The 22,649-nt window shown below is 33.0% G+C and overlaps 1 protein-coding gene across 2 annotated transcripts in view; it reads right to left on the bottom strand.

Annotated features, from left to right (window-relative positions):
* The window catches only part of CalpC (Calpain C), a 49,721-nt gene continuing 27,072 nt past the window's right edge, over positions 1–22,649 (bottom strand). The window contains exons 4-11 of one of the 2 annotated variants that reach the window (XM_076416213.1): positions 8,244–8,364; positions 5,228–5,362; positions 4,472–5,169; positions 2,312–2,563; positions 628–833; positions 313–577; positions 198–256; positions 1–135 (exon numbers count right to left, since the gene is read on the bottom strand). In XM_076416213.1, the coding sequence (XP_076272328.1) occupies positions 109–135; positions 198–256; positions 313–577; positions 628–833; positions 2,312–2,563; positions 4,472–5,169; positions 5,228–5,362; positions 8,244–8,364 (1,763 nt within the window). In that variant the 3' untranslated portion in view covers positions 1–108. The remainder of the gene's footprint in view (positions 136–197; positions 257–312; positions 578–627; positions 834–2,311; positions 2,564–4,471; positions 5,170–5,227; positions 5,363–8,243; positions 8,365–22,649) is intronic. The other variant, XM_076416214.1, reaches the window with a different exon arrangement.

The raw sequence follows: 22,649 nt of genomic DNA, 5'->3' as shown, positions 1-22,649 counted from the left end.
TTTTATAGGAAAACGTATATTACACGTAAGGTAATTGAGAACGTAGACAATGTTTCAAAAATCTGGGGATATTCACAAGGTTATATGTACAAAAACATCGGGACTGATTTAACAACTTAGTGATGACTTGAGCCACTGAAACAAAAGAGAAAACAAATAAATAACGAACGATTTTCCGGTCTGTTATCGTCGCTTACTTCGGATAAATTTAACTTAACGCTGCCATTCTGCAGGGGGTCCTTGGCTTCGAATATTCCTGAAATAAGATGGAATTAACAGTGACCGTGTTTTGAGTGTTTAGTTTGAACTCACCAAAGGCGACGGTCAGATGCAGAATGGCGGAGACGAAATCGCCGAATCTCAGGGTACCGTCTTTTCTCATGTATCGGAGCACCAACGTGGTAAGCACCTCGCTACTGAGCTGGAACCCGACTTCCAGCAGGGCATCCCGGAACCGCTCGGCTTTCAGGATACCGGTCTTTTCCTTGGTGTGGTTCTTGAAGGCGGTCTGCCAGAACTTCAGGCTGCACATCAGGTCCTTGAAGTCGTTGAACTTTAACCGACCAGTACCCGAGCTCTGCGAAGTAAAGTTATAGTGACGGCGATACGGGGTACTGTTTTACTGACCTCAAAAGTGAACACGATTTGTCGACAAACTTCTATTGAGGCACAGCTCTTGATGTAGTCGTTCGGCAGGCAGGCGTCCAGAAGCTCCTGTAGCTCGAACGCGTTGACGGTGCGGTGTTCGTCAGCCAGCTGCAGGAACACCGCTTCATATTGACTAAAACTTTTACCATCTAGTAGAGGAGGAGCTTTGACTATAGCTGATTTAACTGAAATAAATATTCTTGATTATATACATTGCTGATTTAGTAGTAAGTAGCGCTTTCCAACAATGAATATACTTTGGAACTATATAAAGATAAAAGTACTCGATGAACAAGTTTTTATTATTATTATTATGCACGTCTGGGCTCTACTGGACCACGCGAATTACAATATAGGGACATTTCATTCTCCCCTCTCGACCCATATTGTTTTATTCCCTCAGAATCTGCTTATTTTTGTTCATCTGACCACCTGGTTCCAGGTTTTCGGGGTTTCTCTGACTGTTCCACCTCCCAGTCACATACTTTCTATTCAAAAGCCTTTCTATGCTGTATTTCTTGTTGTGTTATTTTGGCTCCGTTCAGTGTTGTATAATTTTCCCTCCTTAATTGCAACGACATTTTATTCATTTCATTGTTTCAACATTAGCCTTACTGCGCGCTTTATAGAATTCCACGACCTGTCTGGTCAATCTGCTTGGTTCCATTCTTTTAATATGCCTATAAAACATTAGCCTGCACTTTTCTAAATCCGAATATATAACATGTCAATTAAAAAGTGCCCGGCCTGGTATATAGATGGAGCTACTAGAATTAAATCCAACTGTTTTTTAGTTAGCCCTAACCCTCAACAGATGCGTACATAAATTTGACAGCTCTCGGATTAATAGTTTGTGTATTATAGCATTTTGAGTGAAATAATTTTTGTTAAGTGTTAAGTTTGTCAGGTGTTTTTTGTTTATGTGTGAAAAACATTGATAAAAAGGAATTTCGCGTGTTGATAAAATATTGCTTTTTGAAGGGAAAGAATACAGTAGAAGCAAAAATTTGGCTTGATGCCAAATTTCCGCCCACTTCCCCAGAAAAATCAACAATCGAGGATTGGTATGCTAAGTTTAGACGTGGTGAAGTAAGCACCGAAGATGGTGATCGCAGTGGATCGAGTTGGCATTAAAAAAAAGCAAAATACCCGAAACTTTCATCAGCTATTAACCTACTCTAACCTACTCTTGACCTACTCCTTCTTCAGTCACTCCACTTCAAATATATGAGTTGCAAGTAGAAAAAGAAAGACAGCGTGGAAAAAGAAACACTCAACATTTATTCATTCAGCCAAATGAAGTTGAATAATCCCATTTGAGATTTTGATTTTGAGGTTACAGGGACGAAATCTTAGTTTGATCATCTATACTGATGTCAGTGTTTCTTATAAGTGAGAACCCAATACACAACGTGCGTATGAACCACCAATTACTTCTTAGTAGATTTAAACAACTCAACAGTTTTTTTTCAACAACTTGGTATATAAATATAATTAAAAAAGAAGCAATCATATTTTAAACGTTGCTAACATTTGTGATTATTTCATACAATCTTCTTAAAACTGCAAAAATTGTTGATTTTTTAAAAATCGAAAATGAGTAAAAATCCACTTATGAAGTGAAACATATAATTAATTTTTTGTTGGACAGTATAGTACTTACCTAAGAATGGTACGGTGTCCACTAATTTTAGTTTCAACGGTTTGCTCGAGTAGACTCTGAGGGTGAAACCGGATTCTTGACCTGGTTCGAAGGTTGTGGGTATGATGAGGTATCCACCCTGTTCCAGCTGACATCGGTGACTGATTTGCCGGCTGTTTGTGTATTGGGAATTGAACAGGGACTTGTTCTTCTTGAAGAAAGCCTTGCCTATAGTTTCCGAGTTGCTTTTCGGTAATGAATATGCGGTGAATCCTATAACAAATCATTAAGATACAAATATATTTTTAGAGGCAAATTTATAATGTAAATATTATATATTGGCAGTTCTAGTTATAAATCTTATAAATTCTGGAATAGGACTATGGCATATGCTTTGACTCTATCTAGAGGCCCAAGTTTCGATAACATTTGTGGTCATATATAAGTACAAACAGAGCTAATATTTGGTTTGGGGGGGAGTTTACATGGCTCACAGACAAATATTACGGTAGTCACCATTATAATACCGAGTGAAATATTATAGTAGTACCTTCGAGGATACGGGTGTGACACACCGGGTCCCCATTTTCTCAGAAGATCTTCCTGGTTCAAACTCAACGAGCATTGACAATCCTAAAACCCTAGTTCATAAGGAAACTCTGTACTGTACTCTACAATAAATACGTGAAATATGTTTATAATAAAGGCAGAAGTTATTGGCAGTATTGAAGAATGCAGAAATACAAAAGCAGTCCCACAATTCTTATTATCTGTTAATTAATTTAGCAAACCAACAGACAAGCCCATATCTTTATTGAGATTCGTTTGGTGTTTATGAATGTCTTAACTTTCTCAACGTTTCCTTTTAAAATCGCTTTGTGCTGTGGCTAAGATATATAAGTATCATTAATGGGGATTTGGTGAAAAGGAGACTATCTCAAAGCTAAAAAAGAATCTCCAATGGATTATATCGGGTGGGCTGACTCTTGTATGTTTTGTATCTTGTATTGGATGAATAATGATTCTCAAGCAGTTAAGACTTCCCTAGTTTTTGTTCTAAACTAAGCAGAAGGGAACAAGAATGTTTTTACAACGTTTTTAACAGTGTGGGTGCATATATTTTGCACTTTTGAATGAAATATTTTTTCTCCATTACGGCTGTAGTGTTTTCTTTGCCATTTCTTCCTGTGCAAAATGAGGATGTATTCGTTATCTTTAAAAGTGCTAGACGTTCTTCCTGTTATATATCTTCCTGTCGTATTGGGTTAGAAGCAAGAGATTTGGTACTATAGAGTATAGTATTAGTCCGGTACGCCCAATAGTTTAAATATTTTAATACTAGAATCTGAACTTAATTTTATCTTCACCGTTAAAATTTTTCATACCATAAAATATCTCCACCAAATGTGCTAGCACCAAGTGCCTGGTATTAGCCTTACCTAACGTAAATTTTCATTCGCATTTTCAACATTCATTACTTTTGTCTGGTTTGAAGAAATTAGCCGCCGAAACCCATAAGCTTATGGTGATGCTGTCCATGAACATTCATGGAGGCCAAACAAGTTTGAAGACTTTGAATTGCAAGACCTATTGGTCTTTGAAATAGCTCAAACCTTCAAAGAACTTTTAGACAGCTTAACAGCTGATAAATCAACTTTTTCGTGGGATATACATATGATTGGAAGGATCCGAAAGGCTTAAATAGCGATGTACTACTACAATTCTGAGTGTAAAAATTCATGGGTTAGTTCAGAAGAGCTATACACATCGAAGAACAAACGAAAAATGGAACGACGAATTGTTGAAAAAAGGATTAGCAATAGCCAGTAACAGACGCATTCATCCTCTGGCTTGACAGCGTTCGACCACACGCTTCAAGAGTTGTGAAAGATCGCTCGAATGAGTCTACCACATCTACCGTACCTTAAGACATAGTACCTTCTGATTATTCCTTGCCCGGATCGATGCAGTATGGCTTGGCTGGTACACGGTCTTAAAATGCTGAAGAAGTGCGAAAATAGATGGATAATTAGACCGCTACCAAACCAACGTAGTCATTTCGACACGGTTATCAGAAAAATAGGAAAAGTCTGTAGAAAATGATTAATTTTTTTTTTCAGTAATTGTCTACAAGCACCTAGTAATAATGTATGGGCTGATTCAGTTGTTAGTATTAATTACCTATAACTTTTGGTTCCATTATACTGTGCTGATTTAAAGACACCACCACCTCCTCCATCTCGCTGAGGATCAGATGCAGCTGCGGATTGATATGGAACGTATCCGGATTGTTCCTGCAACCCCCCGCCGTCACACCCTTTTGCCAGTTACCCTGGTAGAGCCTCATCTGCCAAGTGCTTTTGTTGTGGAGACTCGGCTCGTCTCTGCTGGTATCGCTGTCCAGATGCACCACCTCCAGGTGCGTGAACGTCCTCAAGAACTCCGAATAGGGCATGAAGAACTCGTCCTCCGTGAACTTGGCCTGGATGCGCTCGTATTCCTGCGGCGGTAGTTCCGTCCACTCGGAGGAGTCTAGACACAGAGGCCCGCAGTACTCGGCCGCCGACCCCAAGGGATTCTTGATCTTAATCAGCTGGAGCGTCTCGTTGTTGAAGGTTTCCACTCGGTCGACCGCGTAGATGCGGTAGTTGACGCCCGTCTGGATGCCGTTGTCCAACTTCTCGGTCAGGGAACGGACCTGATTCGGAGGTTGGGCCGTGCAGGTGATGATGGAGGTCATGTCCAGGAGTTTGTGGAGCAGCCTAGAGCAGGACGTCGCGTCCTGCCTGATGGCGATGCTCTCGGTGATGCCCCCGGTGAGGTCGGCCAAGCCGTCCAATAACGAACCATATTTTAAAGCTTCATACGACCCGTGCAACCTGAAAATCATGTTTTTATTGAATTTATTCGGTTACCACCATTTCTAAATATGTATACTTTGCGTAAGCCTTCTCTAGCAGGCCGGGCCAAAAGTAGTCTGAATTCTGCGACTGCAGGAAAGCGAGGCGACCGTGCACGGTCGGCAATCGGTCGTCCACTAGCACCTCGGTCCATTCTCCGCACCACCACAACCTGAAATCGAACCAGCCATATTTTAGACGACACGAAAATTCGGCCTTGCCAGTTTCTCATTGGTTTACATTAAACATGTGCCTTTTCGAAGTTCGTTTAAATCTGATATAGTGGGAATAATTGGCAGAATAGCCACGTGCTTTAAATAATTTCGTAATCGGAACGGTCGAGTAATTGGAATAGTCACGTTGTCTCGTTTACAATCGCGTTTTGATCGAATTTTTTTATTAGTATTTATTAGTTATAAAAAAAAACTCAAAAATGTAATACCGGAAGTTAATAAAATAGGGAAATTTGCCCAATTAGTGGATTTACATAATATCAAACTTTCAAAATCTGGTGAAGTAAAATTTGTAACCAACGTTTATGAAGTACGCATAACTTTATGGCAATATACTGTATATTTATGGGTCTTTTAGGTACTACATAAAACATGAGGAACGTAATAGGTGGGCTGAAAAGTCCCAGGTGTAATAAAGAACACATTATAACGCATTGTTAGAGCGCCGCTCTAACAATTCAGTACCACTTTTGTAGAACGATTTATCTTTTTCCTCATAATATGCCTGTCACTAGTTGCTATCCACTCAGATGACGGTCGTTTTGATTCCGGAGTGAAGTGATGGATCCATGTTTCATCCATTATTACCTATCGGCGCAAGAATTCCGGTTTGTTACCTTTAAACATGGCCAAACACTGCTGAGAATCATCAACATGTTCTTGTTTTTGGTCAACGGTGAGAAAACACGGCACCCACTATGACATAGTCAGCTTTCACATAGTTGTAATATAAATCAAACACGTTCTTTTGATATATTTACGATGTTAGCTAATTGAAGTGTAAAATTAAAACACGAAATTGTTTTTGATCCATTGTTTTGAAAATAACAAAAGTAGTATTACTCTTAGTAGAATACCATTTACAAGTTCATTTACAGTTTCTTTTACAAGTTCTTCCAACATATATAGAAACGTTTCTATCGTTATCTTATAGCATTTCTATACCATGCTATTACCTAAATTTTTTGCGATAGCCAGCTTTCTGGAAGTTAAGATAAATATCCGTATTAAGTAATTTTTCATTCCCTTTAGTGTATTTCACTGTTCATATTCCTTAATTTTTATAATGATGCCTGTTTAACATTATTTATATATGTATATATATTTTTAATACCATACAAAAAATGTCAACTTCTTGTTATATGATAGATCTGAAAATAGAGCTTTTACAGTAAGTTTTGAGTAAAAATCACATTACGTCTACATTGGGCTAGATTTGCTCTTAATCTGATCTACAATTTATGATTAACCTGCAGAATATAGATTCTGAGGTAAGAATGAATTTTAAACAAAAGTGAGATATAAATAATTTAATAACATAAAATATAAACACGTTATATTTTATAACACAAGATTTGTCTTATTATATTTGTGAAGTGGTCAAACAAGAAGAAGCTTACTCTACAATAAAAGAAGCTAAAGCAGGTGTACCACAACGAAGTGTACTGGGGCCATTGCTTTATCTACTCTACACTTGTGATATACCACAAATGGAAAATATTACGATGGCTACATTTGCTGATGATACTGCGATTATAGCTGTCGGAGACAATAGTGAATAAGCCTCACGAAAATGATAACAGGCAAATGACAATATAAATAATTGGACACAAGCTTGGAAAATAAGAATTAATGAAAATAAATCTGTACATGTGCAATTCATCTATAAACAGACCGTACAAGCACCAATAACATTATTTAACACTATCATTCCGTAAAGCAACAACGCTAAATATCTCGGAATAAATCTCGATGCAGAACTTCGCTGGAAGGAACATATAAAGAAGAAAAGAAAAGAACTGTAATCGAAATATAGGAAGATGTACAGGCTAATTCGAAGGAAATCACAATTATCAGTACATAATAAATTGCTATTATATAAGCAAATACTGAGACCTATATGGACATACGTTCATTTATGGAGATGTTCTGCAAAGAGTAACATAAATAAAATACAAATTTTTCAGAACAAAGTCCTGACAGGTATTGTGGGTGCACCCAAATACTATAGGACTGATTACCTACATCGAGACCTTCAGATACCCACAGTCAGTCAAGAAATCAAGAGAGTTGCAAGGGGGCATGAGAAAAAATTCCATTCTCATTCGAATATTGAAATATGGCAACTTTTGGATACCACCTGAACAGAAACAGACTCAAAATAATCAAACCATCTGATCTTGTGTAGTGAGGTGCATATATTAAAAAATTCAGCAGTAATATGTATAAACATTATTTCACCAGAGACTGAGTTAGGGCCTATGGGTCTTCCTAGTTATATACCTAGATTTAAGTTAGCATAAAGACAAATTATAGGTTAGACGGAAACGACAAGTAACAATGTATTAATTAAATAATTAAAAAAATATTTGTAAAGTGTGTTATTTTAATGGTTGACTCAGATTTGTTGAAATATGTTAAATAAGTAATTTTGATCGCAAATATTGTGAAATACACAAAGGAGTAACTAAATGAAAAAGTTACTAATTATTCTAAAATTATATAAATAATTCTAATTCTCTATTATCTCTTTCTATTTCAAAAACTAAGAATAACACGTAATTTTTATATTTTATATAGTTTTCTATTTTCTTTTCTTATATTTCTTTACTGCGTTTGATATGAAGTTGTCGAAGAGGGGTTTTTGTTGTCTAAAGCCTTACATGACTGATCTGATAATCGTTAATTCTTTATCGGAATTAAACGAATTTCATAAGTACATATGGTCAGTGTAAACAAATGAGAATCTGGCAAAGCCGAATTTTGGCATCCTTTGTCATATTTGACGACTGTTGAATCGATGATGACGAAGCGTCGTACCTGAATCTGAACAGACCACAATATTGGTCGCCACTGAAGGACTGGTCTGCCGGCACCACCCTGTAGAAGAGGCCCTTGTTCAGATAGAGCACGCCGAGGCAGGACACCAGCCACCTGTCACCTGCAACATTAGAACAGAAGCGTATTACACGCGACAGCAATCGATATTCACGTTTCCTACGACCAGAATATCCCTCAATTACGCGCCAAGGTTACGTTTTGAATACGGGAAAGTTTGCACGTTACTTTCTCTCCGCTCGGACATGCATTTGTTTATTTTCTTTCTACGAGGACATTCAATAAAAAAAATCCAAATTATAAACGGTGAATTTACCATAAAAAAGGCAATTAATGTGGAATTATTGTCAGCCCCAATGGATTTTTTATAGGGGCATAATTTAAATGAAATCGTTTACATGTATATGTACAAAAACGTATTGTTGCTTCTAAAGAATATTCCAGGATCCTTTGACTAACATGGTTTCTATCTGTTTTTCATTTGGTATGCTGGCATTTTATTCTACGTTTTCCAATTATATAAAAATGTTTAAATTAATACAGAAAATGTCCTCCTACCTATATTGAAGAACCTTTTCTATAGCTTTTAAGTGGAAATGACATTAAACTCTTCTACACGGTTCTTCGCCTTGGGTACATAACTACTTCAACTAGACTTCGATATAATCGAACGCTCATAATATTTACGCATATTTATTCAGTAAGTACTTCTTATACAGCGAATTTCTACAAGTTTTATTACTAAATATAATTGTGGTACTAGTAAATATTTCAGAAAGCTTAATTTTATATATATATATATATATATATATATATATATATTTTAAAGTCTTCTTTTACCAACTATAGATTTATTTGGACTGGACCTAAAGTTTAACGTGGGCTCCGAACCACGATCGTCGGCATTAAGCCTACCGACTGACGAGTGATCAACTTTAGGTATCATTCCAGAAAAAATCCGGTCTTACCCAGCCTGGTTACTGGCGTGACTGGAATCATTTTCCTTGTCGGATTTTACACTCTTGCCTAGAACAATTACAAATATTAATTTACGACCATGCCCCAGCAGGATTCGAGCCCGCGGCTATCACAGCAGTAGGAGGGCCGTCCTATCGTCTTTACCACTGTGCCACCAAGCTAGCTTAAATATTGAATAGGCGAAATATGAGATTAAAAAAGATCCTAGTAAATAATAAGTTATTAAAAACTTAATATACAATACCAATCATCAAAATTTCATGGATATTACTTTTTAAACTAAAATGTTTAAAGTGTATTAAATTAATACCAATAATAGTAAGATATAAAATAATAATTACTGCTACTTATAAATTTCTTATATTCTTAGATCTAAATAAATCAGCCGCTTTTTATTTTCTTTATGAACCAATATCCAATTATGCTTGTATTTGATTTACAATTGTATTAATTCATCTTGCCATTTTTACGGCTTTTACTATTTCTAGAGTGTGTCATATTAGACTATGATTTAACAATTCAACTTACTTCAATAATTATTCTCATTCTTTTTGCAATGTGTTTGCATCTCTTATTGGCTATCGTTTGTCCATTTCTTCAACAATTATTCAACATTATTTGTTGATTTCACTAAACGCAAAGCATCAGTTTCTTACTATTTTGGTGTAATAACTTAGTTAACTAGTATGAACTAATATCTTCAATAAATCAATTTTAATTATCAATATAACAATGTATTTTAGTACGGAGGTATATCTTTAATTATTATAAATATTATTTACGTATTTTTATTCTTAACAACTTTTATTCTAAATATTTTCAATGAACTCCACAATGGTAACCAATCTTTTTTGACCTCTCACATACCTCTTCCGTAAATTATATTTTGCTTCATCCATAGGTCTAAACTTTAATTTTTTCTTCTTACTGTGTGAATCTTCTCAGTATATTACATTGGGGAAAAGTAATATAGTTTTTTTTTTGTAATGTTTTTGAAGTCGAATCCATTCACATAACATTCAAACATTGATCAGTGATAATGTGTTTTGAATGATTATATTTTGCCATGTTACTGTTAAAACCGTTATTCTCTCACTGTCTGAGATTAAGGCTCGGGCTTTACGGTGAAAGCTTTTTTTCAATTCCACCAAATACTTGATGTCTTTCTTGCCGTCAATGCGTTCTTTATAACACCTCTGAGCGTTGAAAGAAACGAATGACACTACTTTTATATCTAAATGTTCTATAGACTGAATGCTTTATGTAAATAAAAATCACATTGAAATTCTTATATCCAACTGTATACAGAATTTCTACAAGTTGTATTACTGAATGTGATTATAGTACTAAAAAATATTTCAGAAAGCTTAAATATTGAAAAGGTGAAACATGATTTTAGAAAAGTTCCTAATAAATAATAATTTATTAATAATTTAACATAAAATAATAATCATTAATGTTACCTGGATATTACTTTTTAAAATAAAATGTTTCAAGTGTACTAAATTAATACCAATAACATTAAAATATGAAATAATGATTACTGCTTCTATAAAATTCTTATATTCTTAAATCTAAATAGATCAGGCATTGTTTATTTTATTTCTGAACCAATAACCAATTATACTTGTATTTGAATGAAATTTTTAATAATTAATCTGTCTATTCTTGCAGTTGATTACTATTTCTATAGTGTATCATATTAGACTATACTTAAACACTATTCTACACTATCTCCGGCACTCTCTCACTCTTTTTACAATGTACATCTTTTGCATTTTTTATTGTCTATCGTTTGTTCTTCTCTCCAACAATTATTCTACGACCTTTGTTGATTTCACAAAATGCAAAACAATTTGATCCAATATCTTTACCAATATATATATATATATATATATATATATATATATATATATATATATATATATATATATATATATATTTGAAATATTGGTTATACATTTTAAAACTTTTATTCCAAATATTTTTAATATATTCTCTCTACAATGGCCTTTTTCTTGTTAAGCAAATAATTTGCGATGGTAAATCCGTTCAGATTAGTACATGGCAGATAGACCTTGATATTATCAAAGTTGACACTATACATCGTTGAACAATATCAACTTGGAATTGCACCCCATAGATGAATGAATATAATTAATACTGGATTCTAATAATAAAGCTTTCTGCAAAATTTGCTTCATTCTAATATTGCTTGATGTTTTTGATGTTATGTTTCTAAAGTACTGGCTTGTTGCGCATCAATTCAAACCTATTTTTAGTGACACTAACTTCACATACATTGTGGCGATGATCAAAAATGTTTCAAGTGTACTAAATTAATACAAATAATAGTAAAATATGAAATAGTGATTACTGCTTCTATAAAATTCTTATATTCTTAAATTTAAATAGATCAGGCATTGTTTATTTTATTTCTGAACCAATAACCAATTATACTTATATTTGAGTGAAATTTTTAACAATTAATCTTTCTATTTTTGCAGTTGTTTACTATCTCTATAGTGTATCATATTAGAGTATACTTCAACACTATTCTACACTATCTCCGGCACTCTCTCACTCTTTTTACAATGGATATATTTTGCATTTCTTATTGGCAATCGTTTGTTCTTCTCTCCAACAATTATTCTACGACCTTTGTTGATTTCACTAAATGCAAAACAGTATGATCAAATATCTTTACCAATTGTAATGATCATGATCAGTGTAGAAATGTATTTTAATATATTTAATATACATACATATATATATATATATATATATATATATATATATATATATATATATATATATATATATTTAATTATTTGAAATATTGGTTACACATTTTAAAACTTTTATTCAAAATATTTTTAATATATTCTCTCTACAATGGCCTTTAATAATTTGCGATAGTAAATCCATTCAGATTAGTACGTAGCAGATAGACCTTGAAATTATCAAAGTTGACAGTATACATCGTTGAACAATATCAAATTGGAATTGCGCCCCATAGATGAATGAATATAATTAATACTGGATTCTAATAATAAAGCTTTCTGCAAAAGTTGCTTCGTTCTAATATTACTTGATGTTTTTGATGTAATGTTTGCAAAGTACTGGCTTGTTGCGCATCTATTCAAACCTATTTTTAGTGACACTGACTTCACATACATTGTGGCGATGATCAAAAGTGAAGGCTTAGTTGTGCATATTGCACCTATTACTATTAACATCAACGTTATCCGAACATAATATTCAATTATGCAATTTCAGTTGCATTTTAACACAACACAATATATCAAAATAGCATGAAACCTCTCTTCTATGTTTTTTAATGAGTCTCTTCTCTTTTTATCTAAAATGAGTAGCTCTGAAAAGGAGATATTTACAATTGTGTGCGTAAAAGCAAATTAAAGAACAAGAGAGAACAATGAAACATAATGAATACATAAATTTGATAAAAATTTCACGAAGGCTGCTTATTTTTCAGTGTTAAGGGATGATGTCATAACCATTAAGTATGAGAAATTTTACGATCATTTAAATATGATACATCCAATCATCAGAAAAGCAAGATAGTGCTTTTCGAAAATTAACGAATTCGAAGAAAATGATGTATATCATTAGAGCACTTAAGTATTTTTCGATGATGGGTCAAGCTTAACATAGCTATGCTGCACTGGTGATATATTAGATCATCATTAGTACTTGAGAAAAGTATATAGATCTAAAACAACAGACTAAAACATCCATCACTAAATCTCGCCAGTGTTGATGATTTACAGCAACCCTTATGGCCTCACACCATGCTAGTTTCCAATTTTTAAGATTTTGATCCATACTTTTTTTGAAGTTGCGCTGCGTCTTCCAGCTAATGCACCCATTTCACCATAGAAGCCTGTAAGGAATTCCTTTATGTTTCATTCGACAGACATGCCTACTAAACCTTTGTAATATGTGTCTCCAAATTGGATCCTCAACTCCCTTAATCCTTAATCCCTTAATATTAATCATTTCTAATACATTCTCGGTACCCATCGGTAGTGTAGAAGGGAAAACAAAAAATACGACAATACGGCATGAATCTAGTGATTTTAGTATTTTTGTTACGTCTCGTTAAACATTACGCCATTTCAAAATAAAAGTAATAATTATTAGGTGCATAAATAAGTCTCTTATATTCATCAAAAGAAGTCCTAACAAGTTGCATGTATCAACAGTAATGTGTACTTGTATGATTCCAATTATCATATCGTAAGATTTGGAACATCTCAACAACATATCCCTCAAGTACTATTCGAGTTAAAGAATTCTAAAAATAAGACAAACGGCAATGCTGTAACACAATAAAAGGCGGCAATACAATAAAAGTAAAAATGCGAATAAGTTTTGCAAGAAAAAAACGTTTACTCACTTCAAAAGAGATTGGGCAAAATTTTAAATGAGAACGCTTAAATGGAAGTATTTATAGCAACCACCTTACCCCACTCATATTCATTAGAAATTTATCGTTTTTTTTTGGCCGAACGGCAGTTCACTTCTTACGAAGAAGCCAAAAGTTAAGTCAAATCTTGAATTGCTTCAACTAACGCGGTATCCACATGCTACTAAGTATAAAGAATATCGATATTTTACAAACAATGTATCGATGTTTTTAAGAAAAAACAAAACTAAAGAAATATTAGCCTAAAAAAATATATTTTTTCTAAATATTTAAAAAGTTGTGATTTTTCTGATGGGCCTCTATAATTAAGTACCAATATTATCCAAAACTTTAAAAAAATGTCAATTTGAAAGGTTAATTAAAAATTATATATAACTTATTTAGAAAAAATATCCAAAAATATCGATATATCGGCCAAAAATATCGATTTTTTTTTCAGAAAATATCGATATATCGATATTTATATTTGTCGCTATAGGTTATATTTTATTAGGTTATAAGCTTTGTTCTCTGTTGGTTAAAACAATCGATCAGAGGGCAAGTCATTGGCGTTCTGTTAGAGGGTGTATCTGTGAGGAAAACACATGGATTATTTAATATTTTACGAATAACGGTACTCACGGTAGTGACAGCATACATAAAATATGGTAAAACATTATCGGAGATGAAGAATATTGGGCGAAACCCAATGTTAACTGACAGAGACCGACGAACTTTAAATATGATTCTGGCCATCACAAAACTACCGGGACCAAAGTGACATCAGAACTCAATATTTACTTGAGTAATTATGTTTCTACAAAAACAGTACGATTCATAGAAGGGATCTGCGACTGCGAAACCCTTTATAAAGGAAGCCAACATTAAGATAATCATAGAACCTAAAACACTTGATGATTGGAAGAATGCAGTATGGTGTGGTAAACCATCGTTTATATAGTTTCTTATCAATGACAGGGTTAATGCATGGAGAACCACAAGAAGCTTACGATGTGGACTGTCTGCTTCCTATAGTCAAGCATAAGGAAGGTTTAGTTATGATTTGGATGGAAATATTGTGGAATTATTGTAGAATTTCTTACTTTCTTGAATCACTAGCACATTGCTACCAAATATTGCGATATTCCAAGATGATTATGCGCCCTTAAACATAGACAAAATGATTCAATCTTGGTTTGAGAAGCATCAAAATATCATCAGACATCTTTTCTGGTCGGTTCAATAGCCAGACCTCAACATAATTGAAACTTTAGAGAGAGGAGATTTTAGAGCAGTAAGTCAGGAGTTGTTCATCTCCACCGTCCATCGTTAAAGCAAATCATGGATGTCTTGGTACCAATGGAAACTGTTCAGATACTCTATATATATATATATATATATATATATATATATATATATATATATATATATATAATTTTTCTATGGAATTGATAATTACCCCACAAATGTTTTATTGTATTTTAATATGTTAATTACTATTTTTAAATAATATACTATAATAAATATAGACAACACAGTAGAAGTTAAACAAAAACTAAAGATCTACAATAACTATAAATACTATATAAAAACTAAACAGATACCTAATCATAAAAAAACTAATCCGTGATATAATTAAAAATGATCTGAATGAAATGATATAAATCCTTAAAATTTGGTTATTATTGAACGGAAATATGTTTTAACAAAAATCGAGAGAGTAATCGAAATATTACCTATTATTGCCATAAAAACAGTCAAAATATTTTACTATTTATCATTCCCAATTTTAATCTTTTTATCCTATTACATTAAGAGTCCTAAAAAATATTGTACCAAAATGCTATAATATTAATATACAATATATTGTTATATACAAGCAAACTACCAAAAAATCATAAAACTACATATATTACATATCTATGTAAGCATGCATTGGGTACATTTTTGTCAAGGTCACGGCGAGAACGACAAAGCCAGAATGATAAAAATCAGTCGAATGACACTAGTAGAACCAAAAATAGTAACTAAAAGTACGACTGAAAAAGTCGATAGTAAATAGTAACGAAATCAGTCGGGCCGAAAATAGCGACTCAAAACAGTCGATAGTCGATTTCAGTCAACAGTTCCCAACACTATTATATATATTATATATTTATATATACAAGCAAATGGTGGGCCAACATCTTATTAATAAGTAAATATTGTGTATATGTCAGGGGTTCACATTATTTTGCCTTGTACAAGGCCGTTCTTACATTAACTATCTGATATTTGCTAATACTTTTCGACGCTACCGTATATTCCTCTCCGTTCTCTCACATGTTCGTCTTTGAGCCGCAGGCTATTTAATTCCGAAAATTCATTTAATTAACACGCCAAGGCCGGCCAAGAAACGCAAGAAAGTTTTATCGATTACTTTCTCTCGTGGCGTGGCCATTTTTCTTCATTTTCCTTTTACCGAACCCGGCGACGCGAAAAAAGAACCCGGCCACTCGGTTATTAATAGAGGGGAAATGGAAAACGCCCGAATTTACGGCGGACTCGTACCGAATTCAGCGGAATCGGAATGCGGAAGGAAATTGTCCCGTCAAAAAAAATCAGTTTCTCTTTGGTGACGTCCCGATATGTAAATAGACGGAGATTCGGTAATCTTTGCGCATATTTTACCCGTCGGCTAGTTCCACCATTTTTATTTAACGAGTTTAGAAACGGAAAAGGTCGGTCGCCTTTCTCGCGTTGTCTCCATAAAAATATCGAATCCCCTGTGGGATGAAGAACGAAGGAGACAAGTTTCGTATCTGGTGTATGATGAGGTTGAACCAATTTTTTTTTATTATTCTCTGGAACGTCTACAACAATCTGCCCGTGGGCAATAAGTACTATTATATGATTTCAGATATATAATATAACTATCCTGACATGTAGTAGATCACTTCAGTAAGTAATCTACTGTACAACTTATAATCTAAATCTTATTTTAAATACTATTCTAACTTATTTTAAAGTCTATCCTAACTTATTCTAAAGACTATTCTAACTTATTCTAGAGATTATTAAATCTCACTCTATTTATCTACTAATCAGTTCGTAGGGCAGTTTACGTTTGAGCCTACGAACTTCACTGTCATCGCGCACATTTAACTGTTTGGCGAGTGTATTGGAATGCACTAATAGCCTTTCGGAGCACTTCGCACTCATATTTCGAATCACGTTCGTTATGGGTTCTAAGGGGTTATCGCGCTGAATCAGTTTGTCGGACACATAACATGGGGCATCGACGATGACTCGCAACACTTTATTTTGGAACCTCTGGAGGATATCTATGTTAGTATATCTATCTAAGTATTTACTTATACAGCAAAACCTTGTTATCTAATGATTGTACAGTACAGTCAGTACATTTGGTTTAGTTTAAGCCCAGGTTGTTTGCATTTTGCATCTATATGTATTTCCATGTCAAACGTCGATCGAAATGTATTCCCAGATATTTAAGTTGAACCAAATGCACTCATTTACCTTTGAATTATCAAGATTGTGAACTTTTAGTATTGATATTTTCTTACAGAAATAATTAATGTAAATACAAGAATCAAGCTATAATTATCTTCATTTATTTAAAAATATATGTTTATTAGTTGTTGCGAAATATATAACAATTTGTCTTTACAATAACCTAAAACTAAATAGTTATCTAGGAAGATTAATTGGTCCTTACCTAGTTTCTTATAAAATAAAAGATAGTGGTGCTTTCGAGTGTTTTTACCATTCACTTAAGTTCACTATACAAGACCACACCATTTGGTTCTCTTGAGTCTGCGTCTTAATTCAATGTTGTCCAAAAGAGTCACAGTCCTTAGGTGTTTACATGGGAGTTAAGTAATTCCTCATGTCTTGTTGCGAAACTCTTAATTTCATCTATGATAGATGGAATCCGAATGTCTCAGTGTAAGAAATTTTTTTAATATCTGGGTCGTTCCACAATATATCTCAGATCTTCATTCTGCAATGATTGTATTATGTTGGTGTTACTTCTCGCGGAACATCCCCATAATTGAATTCCATAGGTCTATATAGCAGCATTTTGTTATGTACGGATACTTTTGATTTTCCTCCTAATAACCTATACGTGTTTTGTATTTCGATTCTTTTCTTTCTTTTCGTTCATTTTTGTTTTGTTTGCATTAAGAGTCATCCCATATTTCCCTAATATTATTCATATTTATTTTATTTTATTACCTGCTAAATTGTGACTAGGATTCGCTATACAACTTCTAGGTATTTTTAAGGCATTTTCCATAACATCCTGCAACATCTGAGGCAGAATTTCTTCAGTGTCGTGACGAATATTGTCTTTAAAATGTTGAATCGGTTGGGGCCTATTCACATAAACTTTTGATTTTAAAAAAAAACCTATAAGAAAAAGTATGGTGCTGTTAAATCTAAAGATCTGGCTGGCCATACTAAATCGCTACTTCGCGAAATTAGTCTTCCTGGAGGAACGTCATTCAATAATTGAATTGTTGAACGAGCTGTGTGTGCTGTGGCCCCATCTTGCTGAAATCACATCACATTTTAGTCATTAAGTCCTTGCTCTTCCATTTCAGTCTCAAAAAAATTTCAAATCATGTCTTTGTGCCGTTCAGCAGTAACAGTAACTGCACTACCTTGGTCATTTTCAAAATAATACGGACCAATCATCTTGATGGATGCAACGATGTTTCATGAATTAATTGAGGATTCTCTGTTCCCAAAACCGACTGTTCTGTTTATTCACGTGGCCACTGAGAAGAACATTATGTTCAACTCGTTGATCAAGATCTCTCGGTAGCAATTTTTGGACTAATTGAATTTTGTACGTGAACATTTTCAAATCAGTTTTCAAAATTCGCTTTAAACTGCGTGCAGAAATGTTTAACTGGGAACCACGTCTCCGAATTGATGTTTCTGGAGACTCTGCAACACTATCGCGCACCAGAGCCACATTTTTCAGCGTTTCAGCGTCCCTTGTCTTGCAAGACGAGGCCTTTCTGCTATCGTACCGTACTGTCGAAAATTTGTATGTTAACGATAAATTGTGGTTTTGTGAGATTTCGGAGGATTAGCATATTTTAGATGCAATTTCCGCTGAGTGGCAATAATAAAATGATTATTTTCAATAAATATTGTCACTATTTCTGCTCGTTCTTGTCGCGTATATTTATCCATAACAAAATTTGGACGTTTACACAACAGAAAAGTCGAAGGGAAACTGAGCTAAACGTCACATAACCAAGATGGTGCGCAATCAAAATTGTAACGGGACTTTTACCCCACCTTTTAGATGCATTCGATATGCATTAATTTACTCTGGTTTTCCATTTCTTATTTCTATTTCTTGCAATTATTTCATGCAATTTTGCAATTTTTAGGTTATTTCTTCGCTATTGTTTGCAATAATAAGTATCGCAATTTTGAACGTATTGCTTCGGTAACATTATACATGAGTCCTTTGTGTCAGACTTTATCGAAGGCTTTCGGTTCTTCCAAGAATATTACTTTTTTCTATGTACCCGCACAATTGATGAATATTTGTAGGCAGGTATTATATTTTTCTATCTGTGATTTTTTTTAACCTTATTAAGAAGAATTATTTAAGTACTTTGGATATTATTGGTAGCAAACTATAATTATTGAGTATATATTAATACCGGGTTTTAATGCTTTTATTAAAAGGATATCTTAAGGTAATTGTCAGCATCTCTCAACAACTTTTCTTATCTGGTCAATTTTTCTTGCCATTTAGGGATAACTGTCTCCTGCTCCTTAATAGAATCTACCAAATCAGCAAGTGTTGAATTTAGATTAACGAAGATTTCAATCTGTTTAATTTCATTTTCTTCTAAACTTGGCGATTCTTATCAATAATACTTCGATGTTAAAAAAGAGAACTGGAAGTGTTCATGATGTTGGATGCAATTGTTCAAAAAAACATTTAAGAACGGTATTCAGAATGATGCTGTGAATCTCTTGAGCAAATATTTCAAATGAGATGCTTAAGACAAGTTCTTGGGTTAGTTTACGAGAGGATATTAAAAATGAAGTTATTCAATACAGATGCAGCAGTATCAGTGTGCAATTGAGGAACAAATCTTAAGGCTTAGATTAAAATGGCTTGGACACGTTTATCGAAGAAAATGTGAATGAATTCTTCGCCCCGGGAAAGATGATTGAAAAAGATAGTAAGTTTCTAAAAATAACAAATTTACTGAATGTCTGATGGATGGAGATAAGTCCTACAGCAGCACCGTATTGATAAAAAAGTAGACAGGGTGTCTCTGAGAAGCGGCTCTGGGCTGATCGTGATGATGTAGTATCTACACCCTGATGGGATCAAACATTTTCTTGGTATTATAATGAACACAGTTTTCAAATTCCCACATAAATGTTGAGCTTTCCAATTAGCTTCTAGTTTTCTAATACATTGTCTTCTTCTATTCAAATTTTATTCACCAGATCCGTATTTATGAAAAATATTGCATATGTTATTTCCTTTGTATCTCTTAGTTTTTTTATTGATCGCTGTTTTTTAGCATTATTGACATACAAGTTTCACCTCCAGTAATAATTTTATTAACAACTTGATAAAGGTTTTCAGGAAAAAAGATATTTTTTTTATCCCAAAATACAATTTTCGCCAGAAAATTCTCTGGTCTCATGCGGTTGGACGCGAAACCATCAAAATTATTTATTTTGCGTGTGAATTGCATGTGTGAAGAAGTGCAGTCGTGTGTGGGTCTATACTATGCAGATAAAGCGATCAAGTGACTGCACAGAATAAAATAACTTTTGTCTCAGTATTGTTTTAAACATATCGATATATTTATCGCTAATTTAATGAGTTAAAAAACAGTGATCGATAAAAAAAAGACAGTAGAAAAATCGATAAATCGCTGAAGACATATTTATATTTGTCTTCGAAGATAAAAAAATATCAAAAATTATATATATTTTTTTAAATTGATATATTTTGCAGACTAATGACCTTTTTTGGTTGTCGACAGAATAGGGATGCAGAATGGGATGAAAAAATATCGATATTCTTAGCCGATATTTTTTTGGTTGATACATTGATATATCGATATTTTTCGATGTTTTTTGAAAAAATTATAATAAACCTTTCAAAGGGGTACTTATTTTATGTGTATATATGTATATATATATATATATATATATATATATATATATATATATATATATATATGTATATATATATATATATATATATATATATGTATATATATATATATATATATATATATATATATATATATATATGTATATATATATATATATATATATATATATATATATATATATATATATATATATATGTATACATATATTTTGCCGCTTCTGTCATGGATTATCATGGCGAATTGCTATATTTTGTAGATGTATTTTATGGAATCACTTATCAATTTCGACCTAAGTGTGAATATAAATGTATTTTTATAAAGCCGTTAATCCAATTTCTTTAGATATATACGATATTTTTGTGATTTTAGTGTTAGAATCAATATACAATTATTTTCTATTATTGTAACAATTACTGTATCTTAACACATTATTTCAACTTAATAATTCTGGGTTTTTACATTTAAAAAATATATATTTTAAAGTCGAAACCTTATTAAGGCATTTTTATATTAGGAAACAAGCCAATATTTTAAATACTGTGCACGCAGAAGCAATTAATATCTTGTAATTTTGCCTCTTAAACTCGACAACAGTTATTTATATTCAAATGAGTAATGAAATAATTCTGCAGAAATTGATTGGGATGACTACGGTCTTAATAATCTTGTCACACTTTCTCTCTCTTTCCAATTGCTTGTCGTATATCACTGGTCATTTATAGTAAATATTATTAATAATTTCTGAGGTGTTAACCTTATTTAAACGACCTCGATGGCTTCTAAACAAAAATGCTTGTTTGTCTGCGTTTAAATTCAACCGTCAAATATTTTATTTAAAAATCACCAAAATTGAATACGTAATTAATTAATATTACGACATAACCAAAGTTATTCTAACACTTTATATTTTTCAATGAAAAGAACATGTTATATTTTAATTTTCATAAGATTTAAAAATGTATTCAACGTGATTTTTGCCTGTGGAAATTGTTATTCCCGTTGTTAAATATTTACTGTGGAATCTTGTATGTTTCAATGAATTTCCCAAGACGTGAATGAGCAGTGCAGGCGAGAAATGTTAACGTTAATGTGCGAAAAATATTACCTTGTTATATATCGTATTAAGTGTGTTTAACTGTTAATGGTAACAATCGCCTGTTACTATTAACCCACCACATAATTCTTACCATAGGAGGTATTTTTATGTTTAATTTGGATCTTCATTCAACAACTTGCGCACATACTCTTTACCTTCAACATTTAAATCGCCATTTCTAAATATATCAAATCGATAAAACTTATTCGCCATAAGGTTGAACAAGCAATTTAATTTTTTATGATATTATTGTTCTAATTGAAACATAAAACTATTTTATTGGAATAGAATTCATAACATCTATATTTGACAGAGATCTAGTCGTCCCATTTATGAGAGATATTGTTTTAAATGCTGAAAAAGTGCGAAAATGGATGGAATGATTGGATCGCTGTCAAACCAATATTTATATAAAAACAATATCTCTCGCCTGTTAAAAACTATACAATAATAATTGAAGTAGAAACAATAAGAAAAACCTTTTCCCTAATCACTTAAAAGATTTATATAAGTATTTTCCTTCGGAGCTATGTAAAGATTAAGAAAATAAAATTACGAAGTTCCTAAATTCCCCATTTCAAATGGAAGCCATACCATCTTATGACAAAAATTACTATCACAGAAATCAAATAATAATAAGAAAGACTAAAAAACGTGCCAAATACCGAAATTACTTACTTCATCGTGACTCGCAAACCGGGAAAAAG

This window comes from Rhynchophorus ferrugineus, unplaced genomic scaffold, assembly GCF_030347505.1.
Source record: "Rhynchophorus ferrugineus isolate W39M unplaced genomic scaffold, kcgeb_rfMv2 rfM10, whole genome shotgun sequence".
NCBI lineage: Eukaryota > Metazoa > Arthropoda > Insecta > Coleoptera > Curculionidae > Rhynchophorus > Rhynchophorus ferrugineus.
Note: the sequence above shows the minus strand (reverse complement) of the source record. Positions and strands in the feature narration are given on the sequence as shown.